We start from the raw sequence: 16,963 nt of genomic DNA, 5'->3' as shown, positions 1-16,963 counted from the left end.
GCCATCACCTCCACTAGCTTTGTCTGTAGTAATGCTTCTTAAGGCCCACTTGACTTCACACTCCAGGATGTCTGGCTCTAGGTGAGTGATCACACCATCGTGGTTATCTTGGTCATTTAGACCTTTTTTGTACAGTTCTTCTGTGTATTCTTGCCACCTTTGCTTAATCTCTTCTGCTCCTTTTAGGTCCTTACCATTTCTATCCTTTATCATGCCCATCCCTTCATGAAATATCCCCTCAATATCTCCAATTTTCTTGAAGAGATTCTAGTCTTTTCCATTCTATTGTTTTCCTCTATTTCTTTGCATTGTTCGTTTAAGAAGGCCTTCTTATCTCTCCTTGCTAAAGAAGGCCTTCTTATCTCTCCTTGCTATTCTCTGGAATATTAATCTCAGTGACTGAATTATTTACATTATGTTGTAATTTCTAGATAGTTTAAATATTGTGTTTAATTTGGTTAATTCTCTTTATTATATGAGCAATTCTGAAATTAGACTATTTGGGGTTTCTTATTTTTTTAATTTTTAGTGAAATATAGTTGATTTATAATGTGTTCATTTCTGCTGTACAGCAAAGTGATTCAGTTATACACATATACATCCTTTTACATATTCTTTTCCATTATGGCTTATCACAGGCTATTGAATATAGTTTCCTGTGCTATACAGTAGGACCTAGTTGCTGATCCATCCTGTATGTAATAGTTTGCTGCTGCTAATCCAGACTCCCAGTCCTCCCCTTTCCCGGCACACTCCCCCTTGGCACCCACAAGTCTGTTCTCTATGTCTGTGAGTTTCTGTTTCATAGATGTGTTCATTTGTGTCGTATTTTAGGTTCCACATATAAGTGATATCATATGGTCTTTATCTTTCTCTTTCTGACTTACATCACTTAGTATTGTAAATTCTAGGTCCATCCATGTTGCTGCAAATGGCATTATTTCATTCTTTTTTTTGGCCGCGTAATATTCCACTGTGTATATATATTCCCTGTCCTCTTTATCCATTCATCTCTTGTTGGACCTTTATGTTGTTTCCTTGTCTTGGCTATTGTGAATTGTGCTGCTATGAACAGAGGAGTACATGTATCTTTTTAAATTACAGTTTTGTCTGGATATATGTCCAGGATTAGGATTGTTGGATCGTATGGTAGCTCTATTTTTGTGTTTTGAAGAACCTCCATACTGTTTTCCACAGTGGCGGCACCAGTCTACATGGCTACCAACAGTGTGGGAGGGTTCCCTTTTCTCCACACCCTCTGCAGCATTTGTTATTTGCAGACTTTTTGATAATGGCCATTCTGGCCAGTGTGAGACAGTACCTCATTGCAGTTTTGATTTGCATTTCCCTGGTAATCAGCGATGTTAGGCATCTTTTCATGTGCCTATTGGCCATCTGTATGGGAAATTAGACATCTTTGAAATGGCAAAAGGCATTTTTATATGCCAAGGGCTGTATTCCATAGTTTTCAAACAAATATGAAGTGCCTTGATGTTTTTCTTAGGCAAAGTACCTTGGTGCTTACCTGAATACATTTAAATTGGAATGTTTATAAAAAAACAGAGTACGAGAAAGTTTAAAAGGTCTATCTTGCTATTTTAGACTATACCCTGTTAGACTGTACCCTCTTCCCTCTGTATGGATAATTTCCTACTGAATTCCAGAGAAGAACTGGAAGAGGCTGGTAGCATGGCCTGGTCATAATAATGTGGGTTTAAAGCTCACAGTCATTACTTACCAGCTGACCTTAGACATGTCCCTTTCCCTTTCAGAGCCCTAGTTTCCATTTCATGGCCCCATGTTTAACACCTACCTCCAAGAAAAATGGAAATGAACAAGGAAAAACTATGTTGTTAAGATTTAAAAACAAACAAATAACTACAATCAGGCTTCCTGGGTTTGAATCTGGCCTCCATCTCTAGCTAAGCAGGAAAACCTGTCACACTTTTCCTATTAAAATGGGGATGATCATTGCATCAACCTCACTGGTTATCATGGAGATTGAAGGAACCAATTCACGCAGCACCCTTGGCACGGTGTCTGGCTTGCTGCAGTTTCATTAGCTGGCTTTTTTATTTTTCAAGAGGGCAGCCCCTCCTGTAAGGACTGGTTGGTGCTGCGGTCACAGCTCTGCACGGGGAAGTCCACAGGCACCTCTGACTCACCACATCAGCACCTGGACCCAGCTACTCCCAATCACACCGTCCACATTCCTGATCCTGGGCCTTGCTCGCCAGGCTCCCTCCGCCTAGAATGCAGTCGTCTTTCATGTTTGCTTTTTCCTCCTCACCCCCGGGGCTAATCCCCAACACGACCCCTTCAGAACACTAAGGAAACCCCCTTCACCCCTGCAAGCAGGCCCCAGGCATGGTAGTCTCAGTCGGCAGCCTGTTCCGGCTCTGTCTTCACCTGCGTTTTCTATGCCCCATAACCCACAAGCAGACATACTGCACAATTTACTGAACCCAGTGCAAAGTTATTTGGAACAGGGCTCCTCATTCAAAAATTATTAAGAACTTCAAGATAGACAAATCCCAACTGAGGGATATTCTGCAAAATACCTGATGAATAATACTCAAAACTGTCAAGATGATCAACAACAAAGAAAACCTGAGAAACTCTTAGAGGAGCCCTTAGAGTCCTGACTACTATGTGTAATGTGGGATCCTAGAACAGAAAATGGACATTAGGTCAACGCTAAGGAAATCTAAATGAATCTTAGTTCATAATAGTATTTCAATATTGGTTCATTAATTATAGCAAATCCACCACACTAACATAAGTTATTAATATTAGGGGAAAGAGGGATGAAGGACTATGGGAACTTTCTGTGCTATGTAATTTTTTCATAAATCTAAAACTGTTCTAAAACTTTTTTTTTTTTAAGTAACAACAACAAAGAATTTTGAGAAGGCTATAGTGGAGAAAATTGTGCAAGACAGAGCCAGGATTTGAACCCGAATCTGTCTGACCCTAAAGCTTTTGTGAATGACTGCTTACACTGCTTGAACTCCAGGGACAAGGCCCTTTCCTAGAGGTAAGAGAAAAGATGTATGGAGTTGGGGAGGAGGTGGAGGGTTGTCACAGTATTTAGTAGAGAGGTTAGGAGCCCAGTCTTGATGACTCAGGCCACATAGTGTGTGTTAGTCACTCAGTCGTGTCTGACTCTTTGCAACCCCATGGACTGTAGCCCACCAGGCTCCTCTGTCCATGGGATTCTCCAGGCAAGAATACTGGAGTGGGTTGCCATTTCTCCAGGGGATCTTCCTGACGCAGGAATTGAACCCAGATCTCCTGCATTGTAGGCAGATTCGTTACCATTTGAACTATAGGGAAGTCCTGTATCGTGTGTGATTGCATTTATATGAAATTCCCAGAACAGGAAAATCCATAGAGACAGAAAGTCTGGTTGCCAGAAAGTCTGGTTGTCTGGTTGCCAGGGGCAGGGGAAAGGGAGGGGGAACATAGGGAGTGACTGCTTAATGGTATGTGGTTTCTTTTTGGGGTGATGAAATGGTGGTGATCGCTGCACAACAAAGTGAAGATACTAAAAGATACTACATTGTAGGCTTTAAATAGTTAAAATTGTAAATGTTATGTTACCTTGATTAAAAAAATATAGTGCAAGCTTGAGATCCAGTCTGTCTGGATTTGAATCTCCAGGGTCCCGTTTACTAGCTGTCTGCTACCTCGGGCAAATTACCTCTCTGTGCCTCATTTCCCTCATCCGGTAAACGAGGTAGTAACAGTCCCTAGCTCATAAGGTTGTTGTCAGCCGGATTCAGGCGTTTGGAGTCCATCCCAGCCTTGAAGGGTCAGGGGAGGGATTATGAACTCATCCCCAAGAGTTCCCACCTAAAATTTTGCAAACAGAGTGGTCTGAGAGCCGCCTCCCCAGACAACCTGGAGTGGAAACCCACTCTTGGGCGGCCCCAGGGTGAAAGCCAGAGCGCATCACCATTCCAGACCCACCGCTTTAGGAAGCAAGCCGAAGCAGCAACGGAGGAGGTATGAGCTGCAGCGCGCCGCCTAGTGGCGCCTTGGAGCACAGCGGTACCGGCCGCCTGGGGAAGCCGCCAACCAAAGCCACTAGCCACGCCTGCAGGGAACCCCGGACAGCTGCTCCTTATTATAAAATAGGTGGCGTGTATTCAGCCAGATTAGGGGCTTTCTGCATATTCTTTTTAATCCCACGAGCTAGTTATTGTTCCCATTTTACAACTGATGGAACTGATGCTTCGAAAGGCTCAGCAGCCAACCCCAGTTCTCCCAGCAGGTAAGAAGAGCAGCCCCGTGTCTGTTCATCCATCGGCTCAGCTCCAGATTCCAGAACTGTCTCTGATGCTCTCTCCTGATTTGGGATAAATGAGGGTAACCCAAGGAAGCACTACAGACCCCACTAAGGGTCAAAGCTAGCTCTGAGACTGATTTCAAACAACTGCATTGCACAAAGTCTGCCTCACCTCCAACCTCAGGCCCTGTAGAACCCCCTAGGAAATGGAGGGGAGGTGGGAGGCTCCTTCCAGGGCTCATCTGGCAAAGCTGTAGGCCCTTTAACCAGTAACCCTTCCCCAGCCTCACTGATACGTCCACTCAACCAATATTTATGTATGCTCATATAGGTGCCGGACAGTCTGAGGTGCTGGATATATCATGGTGAGCAAGAAAAGGGGGCCCTGGCTTCCAAGCCTCTTTTATTTATTTATTTATTGGTCATGCATGTGGGATTTTATTTCCCCAGCCAGGGGTCCAACCCAGGCCCCATGCATTGAAAGCATAGAGTCTTAACCACTGGACCACCAGGGAAGTCCCTCACCCTCTTTCTTAACTCACAGCAAGACCTCTTCACTGTGAGTCTGATGGCACTGGGTTTGGGAACACCCTGGTGTTAATCCAGATATTCCAATGTGTCATCCCAGAGCCAGGACCTTGCCCATTCTTCACCCATTCTGGGGAAAGGTGTGAGCTCAGCGTAGTGTGATTCCCTCTGAAGTCCTTTTGCTGCCCCCCCAGTTGAGGGCTGGCACTTGAAGATGCCCAGGCTGGGGGACAGCCACACCCCCAGTGGTTATTTAACTGCAGGTGTCTGGGAAAGGGACATTCTCCCAGACATTGGAATGGCAGGGGAGCGGGTGCAGAGAAGTTATGGAGGAATCCCAATGTGCTAAGTCTCCTACCCTGATGCAGGAGTCCTGGAGGCAAAGAAGGGTCCAGGACCTCCAATGGGCATATTTCCAGGATCAGGGGAAATGGGATGAGGATCAGCAGAATAAGAGGAATGGACTGCTCTCCTTTTGCTTGCCCAACCCCCATCCCCGAGACCCCTTCTCTCCAGTTAGAAATTAAAGTCATGAAATCTGACACCAGGTCTAGAAGGGCCTGCCTGGTGCAATTACTATCTAAACAGCAAAGTCCTGTGCACTGGAACTTTTTTGAAAAATGTCCAATATCATATTGGTCTCTGGTTAAGAGAGAGAGCATGCCTGTCCTGTGGTCCTTGCCTGCCAAGGCTCTACTAAGGTCCCCGCTGAGTTATCTAGCAAAATGCACTTGACCTTGTGCCTGTGCCAGAGGTTGACAGTCAGATGCTGGGCCTCAGTACATGTACCTATATGTGTTGCCCTGTGAAAGTTAAGTATCTAAATATCTATTTGTCTTTAGTGTCATCTGCCTAAGGATGCATTCGTTCTTTTGGATTTGCATGCCTGTGTGTGTGTCCATGACAAGGTATATGTGTGTACTTTTTAAAATCCTATGTTTTAAGTATGTGGGCCTCTGTGCAGGTGGGTGCCTTTGTGATGTTTCTGGGTCATGTTTGCTTGTGTGTGTATCTTTGTAGGTGTGCCTATAACTGTCTAGGGGTGGGTGTGTGTGCGTGTGCTTGTACTTCTGTTGTTAGGCGGGGCTGGCTGGGTGTGAGGAGCTATTGACTCCCTCACCTACTGCCCTTACCTGGGCCAAGCTAAAAATAACCTACCTGTCTTTGCACATGGGGGCCTTTCTTAGTTGGCCTAAGTTCTCCCCAGGGAGTCCTACTCCCCCATATCCACCCTCCTGATCCTGGCTGCCGGGCCAGGAAGGGCCGGGGAGGTGAACTGATCTACAGACCCTCTTCCCTACATGTTCCAGACCCAAGCTGTGGAGGCAGTTTGTATGGACGGGAGTCCTGGGCAGTCCTGCCCTTCTCTGTTCTCTGGTGAAACAGCTGAGGCAGGCCCTTGTTTCTTCTCTAACTGCCTGCACCAAAAAAAATCCCTTTCCAACCTGTATTTCTGGCCTCCAAGTTCTTTCGCTGCCAATCTAGGAATCGATCCTGGGAGCACTGACCATATTCCAGTCTACTCTCTACTGGCCTGGCTGGGCCTCCCCCTACCTTCCTTTACCCCTTCTTGAAGCAGCCATTGCCTCTGTATCGGAGGAGTGATTCCAGGTCCCAGCTCTGGGAAAACCCCAAGTAGTGAACAGACCAGGAATGGAGGAAGGGGCATTCCTGCTGGCTGCCAGTCCTTTCTCACCCACCAGCCCCAGAAGAGGTAGGAGGGTGGAGGATCCCCAGCTCAGCATTTCTGTCCAGTCCTGTCTCTCTTGCTCTTTGACTCATCCACTCATTCACTCAAAGCTGTGTGATCTTAGGCAAATGCCTTCATGTCTCTGTGCCTCCATTTCTTCACAGGTAAAATGAGATTACAAATGGTACTTACCTCCCAGACTTGTGAGGATTAACTGAAGTGATGCATATAAAGAGCTTAACCTGGTGCCTGGCACATACAAGGACCTTGGCGGCATTAGCTGATCCACCCCTTCTAATGTCACTGGGTTTCAATCCCAAGATACTGCCTAACCCTCAAACTCCACCTGGCCCCTCCTGTTCTTTGGCTCACTCTTGGGTGGTCAGGATTTTCCACCAGGAATCAGATTGACTGAGAGGAGAGATCTTGGAAAGAAAGATCGAGAGATTATTGACATTTGTACTGCAGTTTCTGTACGTTGGCCTGGGAGGCACGCTGCACTGCATGTAGGGTCTTAGCTCCCCAGACCAGGGATTGAACCCATGTACCCTGCTGTGGAAGCACAGAGTCCTAACCACTGAACTGCCAGGTAGAAATTCCCTCCATACTTATTTTAAAAATTCAGTTCTGCAGTGCCTTGCCATGTCGTCTCAGTGTGTCCGACTCCTTGCGACCCCGTGGACTGTAGCCCACCAGGCTCCTCTGTCCATGGGATTCTCCAGGCAAGAATACTGGAGTGGGTTGTCATGCCCTCCTCCAGGGGATCTTCCTGACCCAGGGATCAAACCCGTGTCTCTTTTGTTTCCTGCCTTGGCAAGCAGGTTCTTTACCACTAGCGCTACCTGGGAAGCCCTACAGTTCTACACCCTCTTATTAAAATTGTTATTATCATTTTTCTCCATTTTGGAGATGATGAAGTATCAGAAGGGTTAAGTAACTTGTTCAAGGTCACACAGCAGGCAAGGGGCAGAGCCCAAATTTACACCAAGCCAAAAATGGCTCCCCCGTGCCTCACTGTCAGTTGGGATGGGGGTAACATCCTCGGCCCCGGGTGCTACAGGAGGGTCAGCCGGGTCTGGTCAAACAGTTCTGCCCAGGGTCATGCCAACAAGTAGGGCTAACCAGGATGATCCAGATCCACAGTCAAATTCACAGAGCTGTAAGTTCCAACTTAACCCGGGACTTGAGGGTTTGAGATTTTTCTCATTTAAGGAGCGTTTTCTGGGAAAGAACCCCCACCGCCACCCCCTTCCCATGTAGAAGACAGATTTTACACAGTACAGACCACGGAGCCAAAAACGACGGAGTCCTGAGTTTAATCAGAGGAGAAAGCTGACACAGCCAAGCCAAATGGAAGAGCAAAAATACATTTCCTTAGTTTCTGGGAAGGAAAACTGGGCAGACTCCGCTTCCAGTTTCGATCCAGAGGCCGAGTTTTCCAATGCTCCGGGCCCAGCGTCTCTCGAGGACCTCCCTGAAGAGCCCCCAGCTTCGCTGAGGCCGCGCCCAAGAGGCCGTCGGTCACCCCCTCGAAAGGCCCCCCGCCGGCTCCGCCCCTGCCCACCCAAGGCCCCGCCCCGCCCCGCCCCGGCTGTGCTTGGTCCTCCTCAGCTCAGACTCACTAGGGAGAGCGAGCGGCGGCGCTCGGCGTTGTGGCAGGAGGCCGGGGCCGGCGGAGACGCCGGAGCCGCGGGCAGCAACTGGGCGCAGGAAGGCGCTTACTGGGGTTCGGACCGCGCGGCTTCAGCCGCTGCGAGCGCCGCTGAGCGCTCTAACCTTCAGTCGTGCAACTTCGTAGCCAGGACGTGAGAACCCGGAGAGCGCTCGAGTGCCGGAGCCGGAGTGCAGAGAGGGGCGCGCCGGAGCCTGACCGGAGAGCGGACGCCAGGCACCCGACGCGCTCCGAGCGCCCGGCAGCCCTCTGCGAAGCGTGGCTGCCTCTGCCCCAACGGAGGGCACGAGCTGGCGCGACCGGGCGCCGGGGAGGACGGCGAGGAGGAGGCGGCGGCGGCGGAGACGGCGGCGGCGAGGCTGGGGCCAGGGAGAGAACCCCGGGGGAGAGGCGCCCGAGCCGGGCCGAGGGAGCATGTGGGCCCGGAGCGGAGCGCGGGGCGCGCTGCTGCTGGCGCTGCTGCTCTGCTGGGACCTGACGCTGAGCCAAGCAGGTAGGGAGCGATCGGGCATGGGGGAGTGGGGCAAGGGAACCCTGGCGCCTCACTCTGCCCCGAAGTTGAGGTGGTCCATCGCTCTGTTAGTGCGCGCAGTTAGTGCTCTGTTAGTGGGTGCAAGGGCGCCCAAGTTCGAAGGTAGATTTCTCTGCCCCACCAAAGTGGGCGATTGGTGCAGCCATCTCGCGGGGGGTGCGCAGGCCCTCCAGCTCCTGCCTGGAAAGGAGGGGTCGCTTCTTTTCCCTGGAATAGTATCCGATTCGGGGTCTGCGCCTCCTGGAGGACCGGCCTCCAGGGGACCCCTGGTTCCGCGCGTGCTTGGCAGCGGCTCGTAAAAAAAAAACGAACACACACAGTCGCTGCACAGGCCAGGTGTGCGCTCGCTCCCAGTTCGCTGGCAACTTCCTAGTCCAGGTCCCGGCTCGCCCAAGCTCCTAGCGCGGCACCGACCGGAATCCGCAGACTAGGAGGGAGCGAGAAACCTGGGGAGCACGGGAAGCGCTGGTCCGCTCCACCAGCCGAATGAGACCAGCTTGCAGGGGGTTGGTTACCGATGAGAATAGGGCTGAGTCTTGCACGTACAGTTTTCCCCGAGATCTTGGGATTCGCGGGTCTAGAAGATCTTTTTTTTTTCGCTGTGTGTTGGTGGTTGACGGGAGGAGTACGTAGCGATCTGCCTAATTTCTTTTTAAATGAATCACTGACATTCTCCCCAGACGGGGGGTCGACTGGGTGCGCTCGCCAGACTCCTACTCTGGACCCACCAAGGTGCCTTACGGGAGTCGGTGGGCTACTAAAAATTAAAGCCCCTATTCCGCCTCTTCCGCGGTGGATGTGTACACGTCTCGCTGGTCTGTAGCTGGGTCCAGCGCGGCTGACTGGGGAGCAGGGTGGACGCATGGGAGCCATCCACCTCTCTCGCCCTCTTTCTGGAACCGAAGCACCGGGCTTTCGAGGTAGGGTGGGGAAGGGCCGCATCCTGCAGAGTCCTCTGAGTTGCGGCTGAGAATGGGGCAGGAAAATTGGTGCATTAAGTGGACAGATGACGCAGCCGCTCCCCCCCCCCCCCCCCCCCCCCCCCCCCCGCCAACCTTCCGCTGAGGTGTTGACGTCCGCCGCCCTCCTGTCCGGCCCCCCTCCCCCAGCGACCTTCCCACCCCCGCCCCCCCCCAACTTGTAGTCAGAGATTCTTCACTCTGGAATTAATGATTCCCACGGCCCAAGCCCAAGTGAGGACTTGGTTTTAGCACATCCCGCCCCTCTCCTATTTTCCCCTAGCCCTATGTTGTAAAGTTACGACATAATCATTTGATCCACGTTAATTATGATTTGGGCAGACTCTGGTATTTAAAGCAGTGTTTTGAAGTTGGAAGGTAATGATGGGGGAGGGGGCAGGCTGCTGAATGACCAACTTTGTTTTAAAGAGTACAGTTGGATGTGGGAGGTGCTGGGCTGGGGTGTTGGTTTCTGATTTTGGGGTGTTTGAGGGGACGTGATTGAAGGGTTGGATGAAGTCTCTGTAAATGGCACACGGGCAGGATTGGGTCTTGGGAAGCTGTCTTTGACCGGCAGGGCAAGGATATAAGGAATAAATACCGAGATTACTGAGGGTGAGGGGCTGGGTAGGCAGGAGAAAGACAAGACTGATTGGCCTGGAGTTCTCCAGAGCTGCAGAGTAGGCTCCCTTGGGAAGCTGGGGGTGGTCCGCCTTGCCTGCTTAACAAAGCATCCGGCTTCCACCTTCCCCCAAAGAAACCCCAGGCCCAGGGCTTTGATGGATTTGGGCACGATCGGTGCCTAGCCAGAAATGGCCTATAATACTGGGCTTTGATTTCTCACTAGCAGAGTAGAACTGGCGTTGGAATTGTGCTCATTACTTAGCACAGCAGGGGTTGCCTGCCCACCAGCCTGGAGAGGGGCCAGCCAGTGGGATCAGCCTGCTGCCTTCCCTTTGCCCTTAGAAGCCTGCCTTTAAGACAGAGAACATGCCCCTTCCTCCTACACAGCCCTTGTACTCTAATGTACAGAGCAACTTTCAGAATATTCATTAGGTCTTCCCAGCATCCCCTGTGAGCTCCATTGCACAGATGGGGGAAAAAAGGCCAAGATGTTGCCTTTCCTCAAATCTTACCTTCACTTGACCACAGATTGCAGATTTGTATCCAAGGCTCCTGTTAATAGCCAGGCTGATTCAGTCCACTTTGAATTCGTGCTTATGGTCCCATCCACGGTCTTTCTTGGGAGTCTCTGAGCTCTCCTGAATGGGCAGGCACCTCTCTGTCCTTTCCCCTACTCCTATTCCCAGTGGATCTGGAAATGAGTTCCCTTTACAGCACTGAGAATTTTTTTTAAGCCATAAAATTTGATGGTGGAGGAATCAAACCCAGAACCATAAGCTCCAGACTCTTAAAAGGAGATGTCAGCAAGTGACTGGCCGGAGAGGACACTTTAAAAGCTGAGGTTAACCCTGAGAATCTCCTGCCACCTATCCCTCAGCCTTTCCTAGAGCTATTAATGAGCCTTTCCTTGGCCTCTGGCTAGGATGGTTGAGAAGGAACCACGGTGTCATGATAACGCTTCTTTTTAAGGTGCAGTTAAAATCGGAGTTTTGCTAGTGTTTTTGCTCTGTGTGTGTGTGTTGGTGGTGGCCTGTCCTTGTCTTCCTGTTCAGCTCAGTCGTGTCTGACTCTTTGCGACCCCATGAATCGCAGCACACCAGGCCTCCCTGTCCATCACCAGCTCCCGGAGTTCACCCAAACTCATGTCCATCAAGTTGGTGATGTCATCCAGCCACCTCATCCTCTGTCATCTCCTCCTCCTGCCCCTAATCCCTCCCAGCATCAGGGTCTTTTCCAATGAGTCAACTCTTCGAATGAAGTGGCCAAAGTACTGGAGTTTCAGCTTTAGTATCATTCCTTCCAAAGAACACCCAGGACTGGTCTTTAGAATGGACTGGTTGGATCTCCTTGCAGTCCAAGGGACTCTCAAGAATCTTCTCCAACAGCACAGTACACTATACTAAATGCCAAGTTCACTTAAACAAATGGAAAATCAAGAGTGTCTTAATTCTTTTTCTCATTAAAGTGAGAGTACCACTGCAGGGGAGGAATTCTGTATGTAATTTCTCTCCCCACCCCACAAGCTGGGAATTCCATAGGACAAATTAATTCCCCTCTCTTCCAATCCACTTATTTAACTGCTGAAGCTTTGGGACAGGCCCTGACCTGCCCAGGACTACACTTGGACTCAGGAAGAGATCTGAGATTTGCACTCAGGACTCATAAACCTCATTCTTGTCAGGGCTCCTTTATTCCACTTGGGCTGCAGACTGTCCACTTGGGTCTGGGACTGAGATTTTGAAATCAAGGCCTGGCTAAGGCAGGCAGCTAAAGATGGAGTCGGTTTGGTAACTGAGTTGGACGGGGACTTGCAGGGGCAAGATTTGCAGGGAGCATGGACCTGGGAGAGGGCTGGGCCAAAGGTCAAGGTGAGATCCTGAGACCAGGCAATTGCCCAAAAGTAGCTTCATCCCTGGTCTTCCAACACTGATCCTCTCAGTAAACGCCCCCACCTGCCCCAGTGAGATAAATCACAATCCAGGCTCCCTTGGTCTGCAGGACTACATATTAGCATTTTAAAGCTCTGTACTGATTTGCATGGAGGCTTCCCTGATGGCTCAATGGTAAAGAATCTGTCTGCAATTCAGGAGCAGAGGTTCGATCCCTGGGTGGGAAAGATCTCCTGGAGAAGGAAATGGCAACTCACTCCAGTATCCTTGCCTGGAAAATCCCATGGACAGAGGAGCCTGGCATGCTGCAGTCCATGGCGTCACAAGGTGTTGGACACTCATTTGTATAGCTGGAGGCAAAACACTTTTTTACATTTTTATTTTGAAGCTTTAGGGGCTCATCTCCTGTACCCATTTTGTTGTTGAATTTTTCCTGGACTGAGGTACTGTGACCTGTTCCTGGCTGTCAGAGCAGGCTGGCAGGTCTGCCTCCCACTTCCTTACCAGCACTATCTTCTAAGGAGGGTTTGGACTTTGGTGATGAGGCTGAAGGGGAGGTGGATCTCTTACATTCCAAGTGCTTGGTTGGTATTTCTGAATGCCCCATCCTAGAGCCTCCTCCCGGGCCTGCTGGCCAAACATATGGTCATTTGAACCTTATGGCTGGGATTAGGGTAGCAAGGAACTATCTTGGAGCCCCCTGAGGCCTGGAGGAAAGGGTTAAGGAGCAGGGGGTCATAGGCTGGGATTTAGGGGTTGCCTGTGGGGTTGGTTGTAGGGAGAAACTACTCTCAAGGCAGGAAGAGAAGGATTCAGACACTAAGACCAGGGCTGGCGCTTCTGGCCTCTTCTTCCTCCTCCTCTCCAGTTTCCTAAACAGCTTCCACAAATGGAATCGTCAAAGCTGTGAAGGCAAAATGAAACCAAACAAGTGTGTTCTGTGCTTTTCTGTTACTTTCCTTTTTTAAAAGGAAAACCTAAAATACCGTAATTAGAATAATATGAGGAAGGGCTTTGCTCCTGAAGCTGGGGATGGGGCGCCACCTCCTGCCCCACCATGGGCCTGCGCTCAGCCGGGTGCCGCTGGAGCTTAGGGAGTTTACCCCCAACCTGACCGGGTGACCGAGGGCCAGGTGGGCCCCTCCTCTGTGTTTTTTGAGAGAAGCCAGGCTTCCTTTTGGGAGTTGGGCGGGCGGCTGGATTGCGCTGGATTCGAACTCCGGCGGCCAGCACGAACCGCTCCAGTCACTGCGCCCCCTCAGGGCAGGCGAGTCCTCGCCGCGCCCTTGTCTCTCTGACCCTCCACTTCGGCGAGGCTAATGGCAGCGAAAACATTTGCTGAAGTGAAGGCATAAATCAGCCGCCTCCCCGCTCCCGCGACCCTACCCGCTTTGTTCCCTCTTCTTTATCTTCCGAAGCCCTGGGTTGCTGGAAGCTCCCGAATTTACCCTTGCGGACAAAGCGGCCCAGTTAGCATCTCCGAGGCTGGCGCTGGCGGGGCTGATTCAGCTCGCGGGTACCTGGGGGACGCACGTATCTCGGCACCGACACCAACCGCTCCCCCTTCGCTTCCTCTCCTGCGTACCCCCTGGTCCTCCTCGGCCCCCTTACCACCGCCTCTACCCCGTCCCCTGCCGAGGAGCCGGGGCAGCTCTCGGCCACGGCTAAGCAGTGAGCTCGCGGAGCTTCCTTCTCACCTCCCAGAACAGGCTGACCCCAGCGTCTCGCAGCTTCCCCGCCTGCTGCTGCGCGGCTCTTTTCGAGAAACGCAGGCTGCGGTGTGAAAGTGTGCGTGGAAGAGTGGGTCGGGGTGGGGGTGAGAATGTATATGAAGGAGGTGGGCGGAGGTGGGAGTGTGCAGTGGGAGGTGAGGGTAGCTGTGGTGTTGCGTTGGGTGCTGGGTGTGTGTAGGGGGTGAAGCGTGCAGGAGGGATAGGGGGCGTGTCTTGCGTTGTGCCTTTTGCATTCGGGATGGCGGTGCGTGTGTTTGGGTTGGGGTGGGTAATGCAAGTGGGTGCAGCTGTGGTGCGTTTGTGTGTAAACAGGTGTGTGCAGCATGGGGACGGTGAGTCACCACCATACTAGGGAAGCTCCGGTGTTCTTAGGAGGTGGGAACCCAGGTGAGTGAGATTTGATCCATTTGGTCTGCATGCCAGGTTGTGGACTTGGAAGGGCAAGAAGCTCCCTCACTTGAGGGCAGGTGGAATGGATTGACCACAGGCCCTATAGCTAGCTAGACTAGGAGCTTGGGTGACTCCCCCCAGGAGGACAGGAGTCCGAGTCCTGGGGTCTCCTGCAGTCTGCTTTCCGAAAACAGTGGCAGGTCCTGTGGTTTGAAGGTCTGCTCTCTGCTCTGGGTCAGGTTCCTACTTCAGCCCTCCAGGAGGTGTGGGGTCCTCGGGAATTTGCCAGGGAAGAAGCAAGCCGAGCTCGGATGAGTGGCATCGTCCATGGAGAGCAACATGGGCAGGCATGGCTGGGCCTGGGACTCTCCATGGATGTAAAAGAGCATGCAGGCACATACAGACACATACATGAGCCCTGGACTCCACTGTTCTTCGTTTCCTTGGTCACAAAGGGCTCCCCTGCCATCCTTAACTCTAGGATAAGGTGTGCTGTTGCAGACTAGAGAGACCTTTAGGAAAATCATAGTCCCACCGATAAACTTATTGTTTAACAGAGTATAGAACCCTCTCATAGGTAAGATCTCAGTTTGTCCTTGTAAGAACCCCACTGGGGAGGCGGGCGCCACTTAGGATGCGCACTTCAGACCTGGCTCAGAACCAGAGCAGCCCTGGCCCCAGCCCTCAAGGTGGTTGATGTGTGTGAGGGATGCTGATGTCCACTCCAAAGACTGGTAAGTGACATTCCAACAGCCTCTGTGGCAAATGAGGCCAATGACACTGCAGCTGACCTTTGAATAATGTGGGGGTCGGGGCACTGACTCCCCAGCAGTTGAAATTATCTTTGCTACATCAGCCTCAAAAATAAAGAAATTGACAAATGACTCACCCAAGAGCAGGAAGCTGAAATGGTTTGGATAGAATCAGGACTCAAAACAGTTCTTTTGATTCCACATATTGTAATCTCTAATCAAACATAAACTCATCCCCAAGCTTAAACATCTATAAAATGAAAATACGGGTACCACGTTCATTGAAAAAATATCTACTTTTATGTGGACCCACACAGTTCAAGGCCTTGTTGTTCAAGGGTCAACTGTCTATTCTAGGAAGAGAGCCTTGGGGCTTCCTGGAGAGGGTGGTGTGAGCCAGACCTTGACTCTCTTTTTCGGGTCTTTCTAAGAGCATTGCTGAAGAGGAGACAGGTGGGGACAGGGGTGCCCACCTGATATGTCTCCAAATCTTGAGAAGTTGGCCCTGCCAGCATCTGCAAGGGCCCCATCCTGTGTGGACACCAGTTCTTGGTGAGCCAGATTTCCATCCTGGCCCTCCCAGGTTCAGCTGAAGGGGTGGTGCCTTTCTCAACTACCTCTGAGTAGTTGCAGCTTGGGGCTGGCACTTGAGAGGAAAAGATTTCTTAGTCTTTGATTTGCTGTCTGTGGTTCTTGAAGATGGTGTGAGCCCAGAAAACACTTTTTAAGCAATGATAGGAATTACATTGGGGATGGAGGTGTGGGAAGGTGTACTGTGTTGCCTTCTGCCAGGCCCCCACCAGAGGACACAGAGTGGAGTACAAGCGAAGGACAGAATCCTCAGCCCAGCTACTGCCATGAGCTAGTTGGAGAGGACAAGCTCAATTGTCAACACCTCTAGGAACCCCCAGCCCCTCCAACCCCTCTTCTCACGGAGGACCCTCAGGACCTCAGCTGCAGGTGCATGGTGTGGCCAACTGAGGTTCTGAGGAGATTAATATTGCCAGCATTGCCACTCACTAACCCTATGGCTTCGGGCAGCTCACCTAACTTCTTTGCCTCAGTTTCCTCACCTATAAAATGGGGATAATGATAGTTTTGTCCTCACAGGGTTGTTTTGGGGCTCACATGACCTGATATATGATAAAGCACTTAGCCCAGGGCCTGGCACACAATGAGCTCAGGGAGCACTCAGGCACAGCCCTGCGATGCCCGAGACGACCGCCTCCAGGCCAGGAGGTTCAGGGCCTGGCGTCCCAGCAATTCCTGCCCTAGGAGTTGGGAGGTTCTGGCTTTTGCTCTTTCTCTGCTGTGTGACCTTAGGCAAGTGATTTCCTTCTCTGGGTCCCCTCTGTAAATTCAGGATGGGGGAAAGGCGGAAGGATAATCCATCCTTAAGGGCTCTAGGATTTTTGGTCTGGTTCCATCTGAAGAGGCCCCAGCAAGAGACAGAGGTAACCAAGGCCCAGAACCACTGTGTTTACAGAGGCCTCTCTCGAAAGTCAATATATTGACTAGAATGCCCTTGTGAGCATTATGCGGCCCTGGGTCTCTCTCTCTCTAAAGCTATAAATCACCCTCTGGGACCTCAGTCCCTTTTTCCTGTTTCATAAGCATCTCCTGCCTCATAGACAGAGAACCCCAGATGCTAAGCAGGGCTGGGGAGACAGAGAAGGCCCCACTGTCAAAAGCACCCTGAGCATGTGAACAAAGAGGTACTTGCTCCCCCGACCCTGCCACCCCCACCAAGGCCAGGGAGGCCCTTTGTGGGGGTGTGGTAGGAAGACACTGTCCAGACCTGGCCATCCCACTCACTGTTTCATTTCCAGGGGTGGAGTGTAGTTGAACTCAGGACTGGGGGATTAAGAATCCTGTCCCCACACCAGGTATTGGAACACAAATA

The 16,963-nt window shown here is 51.0% G+C and overlaps 1 protein-coding gene across 1 annotated transcript in view; it reads left to right on the top strand.

Annotated features, from left to right (window-relative positions):
* The first annotated feature begins 8,595 nt into the window (after positions 1-8,595).
* The window catches only part of UNC5B (unc-5 netrin receptor B), an 88,099-nt gene continuing 79,731 nt past the window's right edge, over positions 8,596-16,963 (top strand). Inside the window, exon 1 of the mRNA XM_052640041.1 lies at positions 8,596-8,674. Coding sequence (XP_052496001.1) covers positions 8,596-8,674 — 79 coding nt within the window. The remainder of the gene's footprint in view (positions 8,675-16,963) is intronic.

Source organism: Budorcas taxicolor, chromosome 5 (genome assembly GCF_023091745.1).
Source record: "Budorcas taxicolor isolate Tak-1 chromosome 5, Takin1.1, whole genome shotgun sequence".
Classification (NCBI taxonomy): domain Eukaryota; kingdom Metazoa; phylum Chordata; class Mammalia; order Artiodactyla; family Bovidae; genus Budorcas; species Budorcas taxicolor.
The sequence above is the reverse complement of the archived record's forward strand: the minus strand, read 5'-3'. Positions and strand labels throughout refer to the sequence as shown.